The 20,423-nt window shown below is 38.0% G+C and overlaps 3 protein-coding genes across 9 annotated transcripts; 2 read left to right on the top strand and 1 right to left on the bottom strand.

Moving 5' to 3' along the window:
* Nucleotides 1-904: 904 nt before the first annotated feature.
* On the top strand, nucleotides 905-9,865 carry LOC103722158 (nuclear nucleic acid-binding protein C1D). 2 transcript variants are annotated; one of them, XR_606427.4, is made up of 7 exons: nucleotides 905-1,236; nucleotides 1,331-1,386; nucleotides 1,512-1,566; nucleotides 1,729-1,809; nucleotides 1,898-2,154; nucleotides 9,253-9,301; nucleotides 9,540-9,865. XR_606427.4 is itself a non-coding variant. In XM_008812610.3 (6 exons), the coding sequence occupies exons 1-5, from the start codon at nucleotides 1,020-1,022 to the stop codon at nucleotides 2,122-2,124; spliced, it is 636 nt and encodes a 211-aa protein (XP_008810832.1). In that variant the 5' UTR covers nucleotides 905-1,019; the 3' UTR covers nucleotides 2,125-2,154; nucleotides 9,540-9,865. The 2 variants fall into 2 exon arrangements, 1 of the variants encoding a protein (XP_008810832.1); XM_008812610.3 differs by lacking the exon at nucleotides 9,253-9,301.
* Nucleotides 9,866-12,657: 2,792 nt separating this feature from the next.
* Nucleotides 12,658-15,251, top strand: LOC103722143. Of its 6 annotated transcripts, XR_005513784.1 has the most exons (6): nucleotides 12,694-13,265; nucleotides 13,665-13,755; nucleotides 13,920-13,969; nucleotides 14,070-14,140; nucleotides 14,349-14,577; nucleotides 14,656-15,245. XR_005513784.1 is itself a non-coding variant. In XM_026810621.2 (4 exons), exons 1-4 carry the CDS (start codon nucleotides 13,134-13,136, stop codon nucleotides 14,848-14,850), a joined length of 615 nt encoding a protein of 204 aa, XP_026666422.2. In that variant the 5' UTR covers nucleotides 12,699-13,133; the 3' UTR covers nucleotides 14,851-15,251. The 6 variants fall into 6 exon arrangements, 3 of the variants coding, with proteins under 3 accessions (XP_038987120.1, XP_026666422.2, XP_008810820.3); XR_005513783.1 differs by lacking the exon at nucleotides 13,665-13,755 and having other exon boundaries at nucleotides 12,676-13,265; XR_005513785.1 differs by lacking the exon at nucleotides 13,920-13,969 and having other exon boundaries at nucleotides 12,698-13,265.
* A 2,410-nt stretch (nucleotides 15,252-17,661) lies between these two features.
* On the bottom strand, nucleotides 17,662-19,155 carry LOC103722135 (chaperone protein dnaJ 8, chloroplastic). The gene is made up of 3 exons (XM_008812583.3): nucleotides 18,789-19,155; nucleotides 18,380-18,448; nucleotides 17,662-18,066 (listed from the first exon to the last, which is right to left on the bottom strand). Exons 1-3 carry the CDS (start codon nucleotides 19,023-19,025, stop codon nucleotides 17,872-17,874), a joined length of 501 nt encoding a protein of 166 aa, XP_008810805.3. The 5' UTR covers nucleotides 19,026-19,155; the 3' UTR covers nucleotides 17,662-17,871.
* Between the last annotated feature and the right edge of the window lie 1,268 nt (nucleotides 19,156-20,423).

The following is a 20,423-nucleotide window of genomic DNA, read 5'->3' as shown; positions in this document are numbered from 1 at the left end:
TTTACTTTGAAAAGATCTACTGCCAACAGCTTCCCTATACATATAATCATCTATGTCTATAATTCCATTCAGCTCTCTTTTTTACTTCATAAAAGTATGTGATTTTGCTAGAATTTCTCTTTCTTGATGCATATTACTTGGATACATGGTGGCTGCCATAAGGGCATAAAAAATTTATATTGGATATATGATTTAATTGCCTTATTCTATTCATAGCACCGATATGCTTTATATACAAGTTGATCCCCCAAGTATAGTAATACAACCATAAAATTTTATAATTATGGAAAAGATACTAGAATCAGATATAATATAATACAATAGCAAAATGCTACAATTTAATATAAATACTGATTTTGAATATGACAACCAGATCTCATAATTTTTAGAGATTGATCTGAGATATCATAAGATTGTGCATGTAATATGTGACAACTGTGATATCCAATATTGTATGTACTATAATAAGTGAGATTGAGTATGATTCTAAGCTATAATAGGGCATATGCTGTTGGTTTCATTCTATTGCCCATAGGGTTTGATCAGTGTTAGGTTATGGTTATTTTTACTTTTATCAATGCTCCTACCTTGGTTGTTTATACCATTGTGGAACAGTGGATATCTGTATATCAAGATTTTTGTTCCAGTTTCTTTACCTTTATAAAGTATTTGCTTTCTCAGAAAAAAAAAAAAAAAAAAAAAATTGACGTAGATAATGTTGCTTGGGAAAAACCTCGCAGGAGGACTTTGTAAGCCAAGTTTGGGCCCATTTTGTACCAGAACGGTGCCGCGATGATATCTTTTCCTGATATGGCAACCAAAAATAACATATAGATCGTCTGATATCAAGTGGACGGCTCTGATCATCCAATCCAAGCTGAACTCACAAACCATAACCCTAGCCCACCCACGTCGACGAATGGGTCTGAAAGCTCGATCATTTTTGCAACCTCTCTCTCCTCCTCTCTCGGTTTCTTCCGCGGGGTCTTTGTCTCCCTTCTCGGCTGGAGAAAGAAAGAATGGCGGGCGGGGAAGGAGGGGAGACAGCGGCGAGCGTGGTCCCGAGAGCCGCCATGGATTCCCTGAGAGAAACCCTAGCCTCCACGGAGGAGCTGAGCGCCAATCTCCTCCAGTTCCTCTCCATGGCCGAACCCGACGTCCTCGCTGAGCTGCCCCCTCTTCACCGCGCCCGTGCCTTCCTCCTTCTCGCCAAGGCCGCCTCCACCCTCTTCGCGGGTGATCTCCTCTCGCTTCCGATTCCTGAATACTATCGTTTTCTCTTTCTATTTCCTTCTATGTGATTATCTTTGCTTGCAATTTATTTGAGCAGTGCGGTTGAGATGCAGCGGAATTCACCCCGATGATCACCCCGTCAGTAAAGAATTTGTAAGATTTCTTTCTTTTTTCTTGTTAGTTTTTAGCAAAGTTTTGATCTTGTGAGTGAGTCGATGGACAAAAGCAATGTTGGTTGGTTGGTTGTGACGGTTTTTCAATCTGAGTTTTGATTGCAGGACAGATTGAGCTTGTACGAAGAGAAATTAGAGCGGTTTGATGACTGGAGCAAAGGTATTTAGGATACCCTTTAGTTATATCTGATGTTTTCGGTTGGCATGTTGCTCTGTGTTTTGAATCCTTGCTTCGCATTGTTATCTTCATGTAGCTTTACATGTATTGACATAATTCCTTCTCATATTTATTAAATCATTTTTTGTATAAATAAAACGATAGCACCATTGCGGCCTTCGACTAAGTTGAATTATCAGGCGGCAACCCGTTTCATTGGGCATTCATTACCGGATTTGACTCCAGGTAGGTGAATGAATTGATTTTTCATCTTCCTAATTGGAAACACGTTTTTAGATTTTCTGCTAATTTAGGAGGCATTTGCATGTTTCAGAACAGAGAAAAAGTCTGCAGGACATTAGTCGAGGGGATGGTGTCGGGAGTAGGGCTTCCGAGAAGCATAGGGCAAAGAAGAAGAGGAAATATCAGTCACCTGAAAAACCATCTGCACGTGCTGCTGCTCAAGAATTTCTCGAGAAAGCAGCACGTGAGCTTCTCAGCTCTAGTGATTGTGGGGTGAAGGGACCTCTGCAGAACATCTCAGATGAAGATGATGAATAGATATTGCTCCGACATGACTTGCCTTTTCAGGTATATTTGGATTTGGGAATTGATATGTGCGTGCTACGTCATTTGTCGTAGTTGGTCAGGGCTGTCACAATTAGCTTATCATCCTTATTTTTCTGTGCTCATAAAAAAAATCGTGAAGGTAATTACTCTATGCTGAGAGACAAAATCTAGTGTGATAGTTCTTGCATAAGTTGCATTCTTGCATGGATATTTTTTGTTAAATGGGCAAGATGTAATATATATTTTTTGCTAATAGGTTTATTGCCAAATCATCTTTTGTTCTATTTATACTTGTCATTTAATGAGCGTTATATGACCACCATAGTGCGATTTTGCTGTTTTGCTGTTCCGTTTATTTAGAGGCTTCTAAAAAATGTGGGGAGGGAATCTTTCACTCTGTTCCCATCTGAGTAGTTTATAACTTTACCATTATTTGACATTTCTGCACTTTGATATATTTTGAATTTAAGTTTTTTCTTACATAATTACAGTTTACAAGATATCAGAGACAATCAACTCTGTCGACTTCTCTGTACAACCGAAATGCATGAAAATTCATGTTGAAATTGATATTTGTCTGTCTAGATAAGACGAGTGCCCATAGAACATATCTGACACAAGCTTAGGATGAGGAAATTTTCAGAATTTTGTTTTATTCTGAAGGAAAGCATGAAAAAATCAGCTTCGGACGTGGACTCAATTATCTTTCAAATAAATCATTAATACTTAGTTGTGACCTTTTGCTTTGGTTTATTTAATCCGGGATTCTATGAAAAAGTGGAAGCCCGTTGAACTAAAAGTTTGCCAAAAATTATGTATATCTGGTCATAAACGTAAATATTGTTTTCTTCATGTTATGACTTTGTATTAAGACATCGCCAGCCATATTAAGTGTTAGCAAAAACTAAATAGTTGAAGATGTGGTGCTTGAGTGCACGAATGAAGTAATTGATCAAAAAAGGTAGCGATAAGAGGACAAGCGGCAAGCATTAAAGAACAACTATATTTATGATTGGAATTAGATTCAGCAATCACTGGATTGTACTTGAGTCCATATTTTGGATTCCATTACCCACACTGACAGACAGAACCATGGCTTCACCAACTGATTCCCATAATAAACACAGAAGTTTTAGATGCAAAAGAGTGAACCACTTCATATCTTTCTCTCACAAAAGGTATCAAATGTGAGAGAGTACTGGAAATAGTACTCTAGATAACTATTACTAGAAACCCTGATATTTTATATGATATGTTTCTTGTTATCTGCCTACTTGCAATAAAGTAATAGAAGTCTATCGACTTTCTAATGTGCTCCTGAGAATAGAGGCAGATCCCTGGGTATGGAATCGTAGGAAAAGAAAAAAGGGGTGGGGTGGGGTGGAACAGGTAGCGAGTGCGACGATGCAACGGAGCCACAATTCCCCCAAAAATCCATGAAACACCTTATAGGGCTTTATTGGTGGCCCCCTAACCCCTCATAAATTTCTTTCTTTTTTTGGGGTACTGGCAGCCTCCCCTTCCTGTCCAGGTAATAATAGGCTTACAGGTATGCTCAGCTGGAGTACTTTTCTGTCCAAAATAATGGTGCCAGTTGTACATAGCACTGGAATCTTTCCATTTCAGATAAAAAAATTATTATTTCTTTTTTGTACAATGGCGGCTCACATACTACGGGTGTGAATACGACCAACAAAATCAGAAAATAGAAAACTACGTAAAGACCCTGGCACAGACCCACTATCCACCCAGACGAAACCACTGGATAGGCCGCATAGGAAGCCACCTAGTCGGCAGTCCCATTTGCCTCCCTATACACGTGTGAGGCCTGGTGGGACTCGCACTCCTCCATCAATCTGCGAATCTCATGGATCAATGGCCGGTCCTCAGTTGTGCGTCCCCATCTCCGGATCTACTCAACTACCGTGGCTGAATTGCCATCAAGAATAATACGGTCCCCAGCCAGCGTCTGCCTTGTATAGTAGATACCCTCCCAGGCTGCTCTAAGCTCGGCATACACTACTGACGAGTCAAAGGTCCGCCAGCCCTCCGTCGCAACTAATCTAGCATCGTGGTCTCGGATGGCGAACCCCACACCATTGCATCTTTCCTCATCAGCCATGCTGCTGTCGAAGTTCACCTTGAGGAAGCCAGAGGCGGGGGCACTTAGGAGATGAGTATTGTCCTGGACATTGTATGAACAGAATGGGGGCCCCAAATGTCCCTAGCCAACTCAGATAATGCCTCTACAACGCCGGTGATCTCTGTCGCATGCATAAAGGCTCTAACCGCCCTCACCCTTGGGTAAGGGCTGACGCCCTCGAAGACTCGGGCATTTCTATCTAGCCAACACTGGTAGGCCAGATAGGTAGCACGAGTTTCTCTCTTCTCCAACACAGATCCCCATGCCGAGGCCTCCAGGGATCGTAGGAACTTCTCGATAGACGACCACCTTTGCCACTGATCCGGCTAGCCTGAAGCATAGCGCCAAATCTGACTAGCCCGTGGGTAGTCAATGAGGGCGTGGAAGATGGTCTCCTCCATATTCGGACAAGTCACACAGGTTGCAGGGACCCTCACACCCTGCCTCCCCAGCACAGCTCTGGTAGGACAAGCATCTCCAGGCCATCTTCTAGAGAAATAGGGCAACTCGAGGATGAATGCGCAATCTCCAGATCCATATGCTCTCCATCTGTCGAGTCGAGGGCCCTGGGACCAGTCTCGAGCCCTCACCACCGGCGACCCAGTCATGCTCCACACTCTCCTGTCAGCTGTCACTCCCTCTGGGATGGGTACAGCTAAAACTCGCTCGGCCAGCTGCTCCTCAAGCACGCGCCCGATGAGATACTCGTCCCAGCTCTGCTCTCCTCTGACGAAGAGCTCGCATACACTTCAGCCCTCCAACTACCTGTGGCCGGCCAGCCCTCCAACTATCTTCCAGAATTCTGACTGTCCGGCCATCCCTGATCTTCCATCCGATCGCCGGTAGCACTCTCGGGGCACGCACACAAATCTCCCGCCATATGAAAGGTGCTCCTGGTCTAGCGCGCATGGCGTCCTGGGATGCTGAGTCACTATATTTCGCTCTCATCAGAGCGCCCCATAAACTCACCAGCTCTAGGAGAAACCTGGCTGCCAATTTGGTCGAAAGTATCTCCCTGCGCTCGATCAGTAAGTGTACTCCCAGTCCACCCCAGCTGGTGAAAAATTATCTTTCATCTGTGGAAAATGAAAGAGAAGAATAAATAATCAAAATTTCATATAATGGTTAAATATCTGAGAAGAGACACAAAGCATTAATAAATATGCCAAATGAGGTAATCTTTAATAGGATCAAGTAATTTACACGTCCAATGCATTCCAGTTGTTTTTATAGCTATAACCATGTCATAAATGCATTGTTACTTTTTCCTTGATATGTTCTTTTTATTTCATCTTTTGATGAGGAATGAAAGCAAAAGCTAAACCAAAAGGGATGTTTATATTAAGAAAAAAGTCTATAGGGATGGCAGTTAACAAATTTGGAGTAACATGCACAATGAACAAAAATGGAAAGGTCCTTTTCTTTTTCTCAAAAAAAAAGAAAATTACATTGAAGGGTTCAAACTCTATACGCATATTGGCATTTTTGGCTGCAAGGAGATTTAAGCTTTAGCATAAAGAGAGTCCATTTGATTTTTCATATGAGTGTTGGTTTCTCTCTTCATGCAATTGACATCATAACTATTGCAATGGTGTTTCTTCTTTTCTCGAAGAGAGAAGTTTTTGTTTTTATTGTTATTTGGGCGTGTTGGAATGTTCTTAGACCTGTTATATGCTTCTTCGTAGTAAATAGAATTTTGTTTTCAAGTAACAAAAAGGGAAAAATGACAATTTGCTCAGTTGCCCAATTTTCAACCTTCTATTATTGGAAACCCAGAAAATTACTAAGTTACAATAACTGTTACATCATATATAAAAATCATAGGCATCATCTCATTTCAATATATGTTTAAGCGCACAACCTAAATCACATTGAGCACAATTTTGATTTGTATTTGAAGTTCTGGCACTACCCCTACTTAAAGAAGTAGATTGCATCGGGCTTTCTTGTTCATTCTTCAAGTTCGGTTGATTTGCATACCTCTATAAGCTATCCACTGAGGGATGGCATTACGACCAAGCAATGTTCATATGCGTCACTTATTCTATTATAAGCAATAAAAAGTTCGACTATATCTAATAAATAGAAAATATGAAAATGATTAATGAGTGGATAAAAATCTTGTATTCAGAACTCATAAGAATGGAGAGAAAGCATATAATTGAACAAAGTAATGTTGAAACCAAACATGACACTTTTAATCTACAGAATAGGGTGGTCAAAAAAAAATCATGTAAGTAGGGTTTCAGGAAGAAAGGGCTTTGTGCCTGAAGAATAAGCAAAGATGGATCATCCTTCGATTATTCGTTGGAAGTTTGGAAACTACATGGAATGACTTATGCATGTTTCTTCATCAATTCGGAAATGTTCTGATAGAAAACTGGAAGGGCTTTTTTCCTTCCAAAAAAGTGAGATGAGGAGGGAAGAGATCTTAGATTGGTAAGCTGACATCTACTTAGGAGTTACGTAAGAATATAGGTGGTATGAGAATGTAGTAAAATTTAGAGGCAAGAGAGTGCTGAACAAGTCATTTTTGTTGCCATGATTTTTTCTTTATACAGGAGGAGGAGAGATCGGTGATGTTTCAAGTATGGCTAACTCAAGGCAGATGTAGTAGACGCATGAATATCAGTTACCCTTAGAATTTAAAAGAAAATTATATAGACAATCTTAAGAACTTTCTATTATATGGATTTTAATGTCAAATAGACAAAAAGGACAGTGGGAAGTAAGATGCATCTGTAATTAAACTTAAACTAAATAAAATTAAAAAGGATGGATACAAAGGCCCCTCATCTTCTTTTGGTGCAAGGCCTTTCTCCTTGAGCACTAGTCCCCTCTGCATACGGCTTTCATGAGCCTCTGTGCTATGTGCATCGAGTCATGAATGCCTTTAAAGTACTTCCCCTGCAATATCACTGCAACAGCTTAGTAGGGTTTAATTTGCACATACCATAACCTAAGTGTTTCCACCCACCCAGAAACTTGATCCTACATCAACTCCTGCTTCCCTATGCTTTTGATTTTTTTATGCTCCTAGCGATATGTTTATTATGATTCGATCAAAACTTCTATTATTCTATATCATATCCCTTATTACTATTCTTCCATTTTAGTATATTCAATAATAACGATCTTGTCAACAGACACCAACATAGTGGCTGTTAGTGCTGCTTTTTAAGAGTTTATTTCCTGCATACATTCTGCCTCTCTATTAGTTTTCTGCTCATGCAGCAAGATGTGCTCTCTTCTTGCCTATTTTGATAGGTAGATTCGAGAGTAGAAGAGTTAGATTTATTTGCTTTAGAGAAGGTTTAAAGTGGAATCACTGAAGAATAAGGGAAGGAAAAACTGTTTGGAATTTAGATTGGTAGGGTTCTGTCCAAAATTTAAAAGGACAGACCCCTAAGAAACGACTTCGAAGCAGAGAAAGGGACCAAAGAAGTGCTGGGTGGGGTTAGTCGGAAATTAGCTGGAGTTTTTTTCTTTTTATGTCACAAAACTTTGCCTTGGATGACAGCCAGTTTAGTAACATGGATAAATCTAATAACATGTTATGATAGGATAAGGTCATTTGCTTATGTTAATAATTATCCTTGTCTTTTGGTTTTCCAATGATAGATTAATTATGGGCTTTTTAAATAAGCAAACAATTTCCTTACAAAAGAAGTTTGCAATGCATATGCTTTTGTAGAAGTAGACTTCAAAGACATACGGCAATGCCGATTTTTTTTTTTATTTTTTTTGAATTGTTCACATCAAAGGCTGGTGATTAATTAGGAAAAATTTAGCCATGAAACAAATTCTTTCATATTAAGTTTCAATATTCCAGCTTCTCTTCTTAATTTGCATCAATGGGTAAAGGAAGGTGGTGTTGGAGTCAGTGCAATAAACTAAAGAAAGAGGTATGCTTAGATCTTATGTGGCACCTCAAAGATCTTTTTAGGTTGTACATATGTATTCACAAATATGTTAAAGAAGTAGAAATTTTAGTTTTTTTTGCTTGGTATTAAATGTGAAGAAGAGAAGATACAAACAGCAAGTCATTTAAAGGGGAAGAGATAAGAATCAAGGCAAAGAAAATGCAAGGGGGATAATCAATATCTCCTATGATAAATGAGATATTCAACATACAAAAGTTAGAAACCCATATGAGGCCTTCATAATTGCTCTAAGCTATACTCTAAAGCCTTATTCTAGAGGCCCTTATTCCAAACCCAACCTATAGCCAAATGCTGACATTTTAAAAACTAATTCAATTTAAAACAGGACTTGCATAACTTGAGAATTCTGCTTTTATACTCAAAACAAATTCTTGGCCATCTTATATCCAAGCCTAAAACTAAATGCTTACTAACGGACTCATAAAGCCATCCTAATTTGCATTTTAGGATTAGTTCAAAAACATGAAAAACAAAATTCAATCCATAACCATATCAATGGAGCCTTGTCCCAACTATGTAGGGTCCACCTTTACAGATCCTCATTGAATGTTGACTTTGAACCAGTTCATAATTTGATGTGCTTTTTGCGATTGTTAGTCAACCTAACATCAACTTCCATTGCCTTGGCACTGTATTGACATTGTTGATATAATTTGGTATACATGTCAACTTTCAGCTGTTATTCGTCGAAATTATTTTACTGATTATTACATTACCACAGTTTGTGGTCGTGCATATTACAAGGGAAATGTTTTATGCAGTGAAGGGCATGGTCTATGATCTTCACCTAAAGTACAGCCTCTTGAACCTCGCTGTGTCATCATGTTTTCTATTATTATTAAAATGTCAAAGTAGCAATTGTGCAACCTATAATGGGCATGGGCCTTGTGAAATGCAATATTCTTTAATTTAAGTTCGAGTAGTCCGGAAGATCATTTCCATTTGGTTATTTAATGTGGGCCCTCAGCTTATGTTTCTTTAGAAATTCAATTATGTTGTTATACTGATTCTCTTCTTGGATGGTCCCTTCAGCGGTTGCGTGTTCTTTAAAGGTTGTTGCTGCTTAACCCACTGACAATAGGTATTTGCATATGGCCCCTATATGATTCTTATCTTGCATATGGAGCCAATGCAACTGCTTGGTGTGACATAGATATAAGTCTGAATTCCTTGTTTGTATGCCATACCACTCCCCTCCCGGGGCAATTGCCTTACATTTTAAGTTTCATGTATGTATAATAGTATTGCCATTACCTGCGTATTCATCCTCTTACATGTTTTAACATATTCTTTTGTAACACTATTTTATTGTGCATCAGGAACTGGTCAGCTACCTGAAAGATTTCATCCACAATCAGGCAACAAAGGGCACCTCATGATAGCATTTTCTGTTTACAGGTCTCAACTTCTTTGTCGAATTTTATTTTGTCCATATGCCAGACGAAGCCATCAATTCTAATGTTATATTCTGGCTAAAGATTTCAGCACACAGAATTTGCTAGACTTTTGTTGTACAGATAACTCATGAATCTGTGTTCAACTACAGATAAAAGAACTCCTCTGGTTCTATTTGGTTGTCAGGAACTTGAAGGATATGTTTTCTTTCATTTGGAAGTTTTAAATGCTGGATTATTATCATTGTCAATCCTAGTTTCTTGAGTTCATTCCCTAGACAGCATCAAGGGAGATTAATTCAGTTGACGGGAGAGGTGGTTGAGGCAAGGCGAACAAAGGTTAATTTGGAAGGCCATTAATTTGAGTGAACTTAGAATTTTTCGAATACTACGGTCCTGTCTATTAACTACATTCTAAATGCATCGTATCTAAATTTTTAATTTATTTAATAATCAGGACGGATTTAAATTTTTGATCTATTTTGTATTTAAACCGATTTGACTCGGCTCGATTATTATTTGTAATTGTTGGTTATCCCTCCGCCCCCTGCTTTATGACCTGTCTTTTTTAGTAGAATTAATTCTGGGGCCAAACAAAAAAAAGCACCAAGTCTGAAATGATACTTACCGCTTGTTTTGCACTACGCAACCCCCGTTGTTATGGTAGACCCACTAGGTGGAGCTCTCCCTGTTTCTCATGGTATAGAATGTAACATGGCATCCAATTTCTTCTTGCATATTGGATGTGACACCATGCAACAACATGATGGTGTGACACCATGGTGCATTAAGTTGGTCCTAAAAGTCAGGTGATGTCCATAAGCTCCATTTCTAATGGTGGCAAGCTTCTTGGTTTGGAGATCCCCTGAATTTGTTAAATAGTTTTAGAGTATGAAATCAACCATGCAGTGTTTAAAGAGTTGGTCACACGATATCACAGTGATGTCAAAAGCTCATGGTTCAATTCCTTTATGGCATGGGACCATTGTTATAAATACATGGTGTCTGTCTGCGTGAAAGGTACAAAGTCATGTATGCAGGAGAAATAAAATGGGACAGCGTCATGGTACGGACAACCAAAAGCCTTGTTTCATTCCCTCTTTTCTTTAATTCTTAAACATTAGAAAGTTAAAGTTCTCCATCATCATATCCTTGATCTCTTATCTCTTATATAATGCATGCTTTCCTCTCTCTTTTTTTCTTCTTTTTATTAAAGGCTTCCAAAACAACTATACAAAAAAATTGCTTCAACATCACAATTGGATATTCAATATACTATAGTTTATCATATATAGGAGTGGCAAGCGGGTTAGGTTGGACAAGAAATGGATCAGGTTGGATATATGATGGATTAAAAATTGGTCAAAATCTAGATCCAAATCCGACCATTTTATTAAATTAGTAATTTAGCTCGATCTACGAGAAGTTGAAATAAGTTAAACCAGTTAAATAATTAAGTATTGCTATCTCTAATCATTCACAATCATTAGAGTAGAGCCACTGCACATCTTACCAACCAACCTATGCTTCGCCATAGGTAATGTTGATTTTGCTAACATAATATAGTGTTGTACCTAAAATATGTCCATAGTGATATTTGATTGCGAACTTGGCCCCCACCAATAAAATCTCTTTTTAATTTATCCATCAAAGTTTGACTTAATCTAATGATTACTCTGCGGATCTCTTGGATGCCTCTAAAAAATATATAGGCAGCAAATTGCATAATTGTGCCATCTTGATTTCTATTAACCTCTCGAGAAAGCACAATACTTCATAAGGCTGAATTCAATCTACAATAGCTTAGCAGGACTTCTCATGTTCTAGATATTTTACTACTAAAGTGGCTAAGTTAATTACTTTTCTCTATCAAATGAGAAATTATATCTTGCATTGTGTGCACCACGTGGCTTTGCACTATACCAATTAGGTTATCTCATTATTGCAGGTCCCAAGTTTTTATGCACGCATCTTAGCAATTGGCTTATAGGGATGAGATGATATGATTGGCGTGATGCACGGTATATCGGTATATATGGTGTAGAATATAATTTGGCTTTGTGGAAGTGATTTGATATGTAAATATTCATCTATATGGAAAGAAAAACAGGAGACCCATGGCAGCTCATCCATCACCTTTAAAGATGAGGTCCCCAGAGGCCTCTCTGGCCTGGCCTGCCTCCAAGGCCTTTCCTTTCCCCTAGCACTGAGGTCTGAGGTGGACTTATTCCCCCTCCCTCCTCCAACAACTCCTCCCTTGGAGCGTTGTTCCCAATACACCCCTGGTCATCCTTGGAATAGGAAGGGAACAACTTGTCATGGGGATTGTTCTCACCATGTCCTCTCCTTGTTTTGGTGTGGCTGCCACAACCACCACCTCCCTCTTGTCTCTGTCTTTGAAATGGTCCCTCCCAAAATGATCCTGTCAGTTTATGAGTTGATGCATCTAAGAAGAAATTGGTGAGATAAAAATGGCACAACCTGACTTACCAAGTTTTGAGATGGTTAGCAGTCACAGAAACAATTTATTTTATTTTGCCATTTAAAATCCTTCCTTCAATTCCAATTGCTAACATCTATTCTGGCAGCAAATATAACATCATAATTTACTCAAATCCATGAGTTTAAAGCATTAGAGCACACAAAGATGTAATATGGGAAGGTGGGAGGAAGGTAGAACTTTACCATGTCAAGCAAGAGCAGAATAGGAAAGGGTTATCCCATGGCATTTCATGGTCAAGTTAAGGGAAAGAATTTGTCCAGAAAGTGACCTCTCTATAAGAGAAAGTAAGGGCATTATGGAAAACTCACTCCATCTAATTAATAAAAGTCCCATCCCACCATCTCCCCTTCAAGTGAGTACCCAAGCAGCAACTGCAACATCACAGCACAGCAGCCATTCAACCCCCCCACTCCCTCCTTTTCTCTCTCTACCACCCAAGAGGGGAGAAGAAACAGAGAGGAGAAAATTAAAAGAATCTCCACCCTCCAAGAAGCCCATCTCCAATCCCCCTATCTTTCTTCCTGATGGCCCAGCTGGAACAGGAGTAATGTGAGGAAAGAAAAACCGAGACCAAAACCAAAAAGGAGAAGGGATGAAAGATAAGGGTGGCTTCAGACATGTGTGTCAAGCCAACCAATTCCCCCCTCTCTCTCTTTCTCTCCACCCAAAACAAAACTACTGTCCCAAACTTCCCAAATTGCCCCTCTTCAGGCCAGGAAACTCTCCACCTCCCTTCCATCAAGGGGAAGACTCAGTAGCCAGCTCCTGTTCCCGTTTTATATGGGGCCTTTGCTCCCTTTTGGTCGCGGTCAGACACGGAGAACAGGGCAAGGAACCTCCCTCCCCTGCCCTTCTTTCTCTCTCAATCTCTTTCTCTCCTCTCCTCTCTTTATTTCATCGCAAGTCGGTGCCTTTTTGCCTTCTCCCTTCCTTCTGTGGTTATCTTATCTTTCCTCCTCCCCCCTCCCCCCCTCTCCTCCTCCCCCCCTGTTTTTTTGTCTCTGGGAGAGTTGGTGATGGTGATGAAGAAGGGGAGGAGGGTAGCCATGGAGTCCTCTCCGTCCTCGGCCTCTTATTTGGTTGGGGAAGATGCCAGGGCGTGGTTCAGGCACCAGAGCCTGTTGCAGGACTACGAGGAGTTGCTAAAGGTGAGAGCTTTGGGCTTTTCATCGTCTTCCTGTGTTCAGTTTTGCTGGATAGATGCTGTATCCGATTGAATTGATTTGGGGTTTTGTTTTGGTGTTGGAAACAAATGTTTTGGGTATCTTGTGATATGGGGTTTTTCTGATAATCACTTATTCCAGGGATCTTTAGTGTTTCTTTTCCTGTTTATGACATTATTATTAGGTTGTCTTGGTTATATATTGATATTATTTTCATTATTCAGGGGATGTAGGCTTTCTGCTATTGTGATTAGCTAGAATGTTTTGAGGTGTATATTATATGATTGTTTTGACATTAAGTAGTTAAGGTTTCATCTTGGTCTAAGGGAATGAACAATTTGGGGTTGATTTGTGATGGGTTTTACTTATTCTCTTGGATTTCAGGTACCTAGAGTTTGTCTTCTGAATTGTTTTCCTTAACCCCTTTTCCTCTGTTGATTTCCACAAGCGTAGGGCCTTCGTTGATGGATCTAAGGTTTGTTGATGCTTCCTTCTGTTCCAGGGTTTGTCTTAGTTTTGCTTCTTTTCTCGTGACATCTTTCCTGATTTGCATTTATGGTTAGGTTTTTCAAATTTTCTGTTGTTTTCTGAAGGCCCTTTATGTTTTCCCATTTCTAAAGATTTTTCTCTATTTTTCAGTTTAAAAAGTGTCAGACATTCCTATTGGGGTTTTGGCTTCCAATTGAAAGGTCTTATTTTAAATGTGTTACCAGATATCTTTTTGGTCATTGTTACCATGGGATCTCTCCTTCCTTCATAACTTTTATAAGCTGTACCCTCTTTTCACAGGAAACTGAAGCAAAGAGGAAGCAATTGCAAAAGGCCCATCAGAAGAAACTTAAGCTCCTTGCTGAAGTCAGGTACCGCCTATTTCTTATATTCCTTTTTCTAGTTGCCATTTTCCTTGTTTCCTATTGCCAATTTTTGGAAGTTTTTAAAAGATTAAAGTTCGCAAAGTTAGTAAGACCCATGGTTGCGAATGTCTTAATTCTTTTTACTGGAATGAATTGCGTTGTAAGGTCTGAATTCACAACAAGTGACTCATGTTGGTTGTCTGGGATGATGTAGATTCTTGCGGAAAAGATATAGGTGCTTAATGAAGAATCCATCGCAAAAAACCACATATAGACTCAAAAAGCAATCTCCCAAAATCCCAGCCCAAGTGGTTTGCCATGGTCGAGCATCAAATCCGGTGACTCAAGAGCAAGTCCATCAAAAAGATAGAAGTTACATAGGAAGAGAAGCTGCTGTCCCAAGCACTTCTGCAGTATTAGACTTGAACCAGGTTTCATCACCGGTAACCACTTGAATTGATATGCATATGTATTATACTTTATACATTATATTGTCGTAATGTGTTTTTGTTTAATTACAGAATGGTGAGGAAATGAAGGAGTTTCAAGTGCAATGGGAGCCCCTGAAGGTTGGTAAGTTGAACAAGTGTTCGACAGAGGGTGACCTTGCGGCGAATGATCTAAGGTTATCGATATGTCGAGATGTTGGGAAAGGAGTGAACCGTGCCGGAAAGAGGAAACTTACATGGCAGGACCATGTAGCTTTGAAGGTGTAGAATCTTTGGTGCATATTGGGTGAAAGACACAGACTGTTATGCCTCTCCATTCGTTTATCTGTGAATTTTACTTTTGCTACCAATCTTTGGATTGTAAATATAACTCTCAGACATTAGGTATAGATGTTTTATACAGCGAACTTTTTATAGCTGTAGAGATGATGCCTGGGCTATGAAGAATCAATTCTTTCTTGTGTTATTGAAACGTGAAACTCTACTATGCTCACAGATTCATGAGGGAAAATATGAGTTTGGTAAATTGGTGGAGCACTTGTAGACCTTCTACCTCATTTGACATCTATAAAGCCATTGAAAAATGGTTAAGTCCTTCGCCAGGAAGTGTAGAACTACTTGCTCAACTATTCATTTGCTTATGAACTATCTGAAACCATTTACATATCCTCGGAATACTGAACTACTTTGGATTTATCATCCGAACTCCAACTATATGTTGCTTTATTTATTTAGTGCTCTTGTTTATGATGAGAATATCTGCTGGATGTTTGGATGTTGTTAGCTGTGTTCAAAAGATTTATGTTGATTGTCTCCCAGAAGACTAGCTTGTATAGCTATCAATATAATGGATTTTGTGGTAGTGATTGGAATGTGTGGCATTACTGTAAAAGATTGTATTTTTCAAACTGGAATTTGGAGCTACGGCCCTACATTATTCAGGAAGTCAGCTGGGGGTACTTGCTTCCTTGCTCAATCTACATAGTGAATGTTTAATTGTGAGCGCAGTCAAATCAGGAAGGGTATTTTTCATATTAGGTGCATAATTTGTCATTGAATGCCTTGCTGTTTTTCTGTTCATTTAATCTTTGAGGTGGCAAGGAATAATAGTCTCACATCGGGTTGGTTAGGTTAAAAACTCGTGGTGCTTGCATAATTTTAGATTTATCCATCTAAATGTCCGGATTTTTAGATATAATTTCGACATGATATTGGAGCCCACGAATATCTTTCAGGTTCTATATGTGAGAGGGAGCATTGAGGAGTAATAATTTTACATCGGATGAGCTTAAGAATTTTTGTGGTGCTTATATTTTGTTCGGCCCATCTATCTAAATATCTGGGTTTTTAAATAGGATCTTAATATAGATATTGTTATTGAACAGTTCTGGTCGAAGTTTCCTTCATGAGGCATGAACATGTTTTAACAGCTTGGGCAAACTTGAACAAGCAACTTCTTGAGATAAACAAGAAGTTGATGCGCTTTCATCAAGAAAAAAAAGTGTGCGAGAAGTTTTTTTGCATAATTTTGGTCTCATCAACTGTTGTAGATTGAGGCATGCATGAAATGCTTCTACCTCAGGACGAAGTTCTATGCCATTTATTTATATTAAGCGTGATTTAACACCCTCTCTAGCCACAAATCTATTTAAGTTTTTGTACCAAATTTGGTGAGACTGATGCCACGTCGTCGTTGCCATCAAGAATATACCATAGTGGATAATAAAAAAAAAGATAAATCAGTAATCAATTTATTTTGGCCTGCCTGTAACATGGCCACCTTGATCTTGGCATCTTATTGTGCATGTTTGTTTAATCATCGCAGGCTCATTCACATTCGTTTGATAAAATAAATCAAAACATCAAAATTTTTTACACAAATCTTATAAATAGTTTTTTTTTGAAAAATTAACTGATATACTGCATATATACGAAATGTATAAAGGTAATGCCTATCCATTTGATCCTTCTTTTCTTCAATTCAAATAAAATGTATATTCAATTAAAACATAATTGAGTTGGTGAAATGCCGACATTTGGTACAATGGGAGAGTAGAATTAGGCAGCAGATTGGCTCGCAAACGTGGGCTCATTTCTAAATGGAAAATGGAATTCAAGCTGATAGAGGGATATATCTCCGAAAGAATGTAATAGTTTTTCTCTTTAGGGTTCAATAGCTTATCGAGGGAACCACTTGCATTCTATAGACATTAACCTCCACAATTCAAGTCACGGTCTATACCTTTTATTTGTAAAAAATATAATATTAATCGAGCATCATTTTTCATCATGATCTGATCCAATAATTTGGGGTAATTCATTTTGTGGGAAACAAGATATGATGCAAAGAGTTCGGGATTTTGAGTTTACAAACAATGTGTATTATTACTCTAACTTCATTTTCTTATCTTCTCCGCAATCTAAACTTCAACTTGGCTTCCCACCTTCCAAATGAAGTTGCCAACCCAACCAAATTTAGTTTATTAGTGGACTGTGTTGGACCTAGACATTTGACTCAACTATAGGGCAAAGCTCTGAGCCAATTTTTAAGGCAAAGGAACAGGACATCCTAGGTTCGGACTTATTGAATAAGCTAGACACTATCTAAATGGTAATATAAGACTGAAATCAGATCAGATACACATCAAATATTAGTATATCCATATCCACATTTATTTTATTTGGTAAATACATATATATATATATAAACTATATATTTATAGATATTAACTATATATTTATATCTATATTTGTTTTAAATAAATACGAATACAAATCTGATAAAAAAATATAGATATAAATATGTATATAAATCAAATAATTAAATTTTATAAATAGAAAATCAAAAATATTACTAAATCTAGTTACAAATAAATATGGTTATATTCTTATCCATTTTTTTTAACAAATATGGATATTCATGTTTCTTTAGCAAATATGGATATAGATATAGATATTAGTCGGATGTGCAAAATTTTTATCCATATTTGAATAGATTCGAATCTAAAATAAATCCAAACAAATATTATTCGATCTATTTTCACTCCAAAGCACATGAGACTAAGAAAACAAAACAAATGAAAAGAGCAATGACAAATCAGCATAACTGCACTTAAAGAGACAAAGGTTGAAACCATATACACCCTTCCACCCTTAAATTAGGAAAGGCAAGAAGAGTCCAAATTATATACACATAACACCCACAATTGCTGAGAATTTTAACAGAGAACCTATGTACATTGTCCTCAGCCAATTCAACCTCCAAAGGAAAAGCTGGAGAGAAATTGCTCAGATGTAGGGGTTGATGTGGGAAGAGTAGTCCCTGATGCCAGCCCCCTCCCACCCCATCCATTCCTCCCACAAATCCCAGCTTGGGTCACACATCCCCCTCATCGGTTCGTAGGCGTAGCCGTCGTCGCTCCATTCCTGAGATTCCCATCGCTCCCGTTCCTCCTCGGCTTGCCTCAAGGAGCTCATCACAGTCTGAAGAGGAGAATTCAATCAAATATGATGGTCTTAGTTGCCAATAAAACTCTCATTTCGAGAAAAGATTAATTTATAGATAGCAAGCTAATACAAAAGCTAAGAAATGATTTCGTATTGGTTAATAAGAGAAAAACTCAATTGCCAAAAGTTAAAATTTAACCAAAGAGAGAAGAAAAGGAGCATCCGATCTTGACGAAATGTTTCCATATTAGCCATTTTTTCCTAATAAAGTACCAATCCGAAAGATTATAAAGAATTTTCTCAGGGGATTTTCGAGAGAGAAAAAAGGGGAAGCTTGGAGAATACTTACATCATAGGCTTCGTTGATCCGATGAAACTGAACGCCGCAATTGATTCCTTTGCACACGTCCGGATGGTACTGGAAACAAGAAACCCATTCAATTTGTTTTAGGAAAAATCCGACAAAAATCTTTTCTTTTTTTAAACACAGAATACTCAAATAGATCGTATAGTTTAGAAATAAACCTAAAAAATAAACAAAAAATCCATCATTTCCATGAGCTCACCTTAAAAAGATACCAAAGATCAAAACAAAGACCAATTAGATGAAGAAATCATTCGATTTTTTTTTTCTCCCTCCTAAAAATTAAATTTTTAAGAATCACCCACGATCCATAGCCTTTATTATCTTAATATTTTCGTCATCTTAAAAAATCACCAAAGATTCAGATAAAACCCAAAGAAAAAAGAACACAAACCCGAAGAGCGAGCTGGCGGTAAGCCTTCCTGACCTCCTCCTCGGAGGCACCCGGCTCAATCCGCAGCATCCGGTACTGCTCACTCAAGCTCCCGGAGGCGGCGGAGGTGGCGGAGCACCGCACCCCCCTCCCCGCCCCCTTCCTCCTCCCCTTCAAAGCCCCCCAAGTCCTCCTCCCCACCCAACTCGCCGACGACGAAGCCCCGATCGATCCCGTCGTCCCCATCGAGATCGCCATAATATCCAAAGACCGATACAGAGAAAGAGAGAAAAAAAAAACTGAAGAAGGAAGCCGAGATACACCGCAAGTGGAGTTGCAGCCGAAAAGCGCTCGCCGGAAAGATGAGGCCCCCTATCCGAGCCTCCGGCCTCGCTTATATAAAAAGACTGGACCCAGACCCCGCTTACGTGGCACGTGTGCGGACGAAACCCTCGTCCTTATCCCCTTCTCCTCTCCGCGGCCTTTTAATAATTAACGAGATTAACTTAATTCACGCATTTTTAAGAATCCATCAAACTCCCACAGTCTCCGCAAAACATTGGGCAGGGTCCCACGTTTTACTGATGGGTCTGGTTTTGGGTACAAATACCAAAGCCTCCTTTTATTCACGATTTTTTATCAAAATATTATTTTTTAAAAATATAATGCATAAAAAAATAATTTTGATATATTTAATTGATAATAAAAAAATATTTTATGTTTAATTAAGCATCTAATTGTATGACGTAGTTTTTGTATTTATAATAAAAAATAAGAGTATTTTTTAAAAAAATATAGTTTTCAATTGGTGGAAAAATAATTTTTTCATATCTCTCATATTTTTTTAATAAAAAATAAAAATTTTATTCTCATTGAAATACTACTTCTCCATTTATTTAAAAAATTAATTAAATTAATAATATTTTTTATTTTTTTATTGACTATATATATATATATATTTTCTTGAGTCCTTTAAAGCAAGACTTATGATTTTTTAGGTTTAATAATAAAATTGAGTTAATAATAAAAAATAACTTATATTTAATTGTGCATCCACGAGAAAATTGTATCAAGTACTTATTATATTTATAATATAAAAAATAAGAATATATTTATAAAAAAATATAGTTTTGACTCGATAGAAAAATATATTTGTCATATCTCTCATAATCTTTTTATAAAAAATAAAAATATTATTCTTATTAAAATACTATTTTAATTTTCTAAAATTAATTAAATTACTAATATATTTTTTATTTTTTTGTTGACTATATATATATATATAGATATAGATATATATAATTTTTTTTTTCCTTGCGAAGGAGTCCTATCAAAAAAAAAAAGACGCGTGATTTTGTTTTTGCTGTTTTAGATTCTCTGTCCTTGAGAGTTATTCCACGTACATTTTCGGAGACCGTAATCCTCAACTTTTTTTCCACTTTTCTCGATCCATTATATAGAAACGATGGCCACGTGGAGGCCATCTGAAAATTGAGTCTTCGCACGTGTATGGTCTCCATTTGTCCTCTATTTTATTTTTTCTCATTTATTCTGTTTCTATTTCTCTTTGGATAGCGTTCCGGCCTTAAACTCTGGATACTTTTACCAGCACGTGTTTCTCGCCTCGCCTCACGTTTTTAGACTACTTTTAATAGT

This window comes from Phoenix dactylifera, chromosome 1, assembly GCF_009389715.1.
Source record: "Phoenix dactylifera cultivar Barhee BC4 chromosome 1, palm_55x_up_171113_PBpolish2nd_filt_p, whole genome shotgun sequence".
NCBI lineage: Eukaryota > Viridiplantae > Streptophyta > Magnoliopsida > Arecales > Arecaceae > Phoenix > Phoenix dactylifera.
Note: the sequence above shows the minus strand (reverse complement) of the source record. Positions and strands in the feature narration are given on the sequence as shown.

Excerpts from the sequence above, each read along its gene's own strand:
- LOC103722158 (XM_008812610.3), top strand. The coding sequence starts at position 1,020 with ATGGCGGGCGGGGAAGGAGGGGAGACAGCGGCGAGCGTGGTCCCGAGA. Across the intron at positions 1,567-1,728 it reads GTTTGATGACTGGAGCAAAG|CACCATTGCGGCCTTCGACT; the intron begins GTATTTAGGATA and ends ATAAAACGATAG. Across the intron at positions 1,810-1,897 it reads ATTACCGGATTTGACTCCAG|AACAGAGAAAAAGTCTGCAG; the intron begins GTAGGTGAATGA and ends TGCATGTTTCAG.
- LOC103722143 (XM_008812598.4), top strand. The coding sequence starts at position 13,134 with ATGGTGATGAAGAAGGGGAGGAGGGTAGCCATGGAGTCCTCTCCGTCC. Across the intron at positions 13,266-14,069 it reads ACTACGAGGAGTTGCTAAAG|GAAACTGAAGCAAAGAGGAA; the intron begins GTGAGAGCTTTG and ends CTCTTTTCACAG. Across the intron at positions 14,578-14,655 it reads TGAACCAGGTTTCATCACCG|AATGGTGAGGAAATGAAGGA; the intron begins GTAACCACTTGA and ends GTTTAATTACAG.
- LOC103722135 (XM_008812583.3), bottom strand. The coding sequence starts at position 19,025 with ATGGCGATCTCGATGGGGACGACGGGATCGATCGGGGCTTCGTCGTCG. Across the intron at positions 18,449-18,788 it reads ACCGCCAGCTCGCTCTTCGG|TACCATCCGGACGTGTGCAA; the intron begins GTTTGTGTTCTT and ends TCTTGTTTCCAG. Across the intron at positions 18,067-18,379 it reads GGATCAACGAAGCCTATGAT|ACTGTGATGAGCTCCTTGAG; the intron begins GTAAGTATTCTC and ends TCTCCTCTTCAG.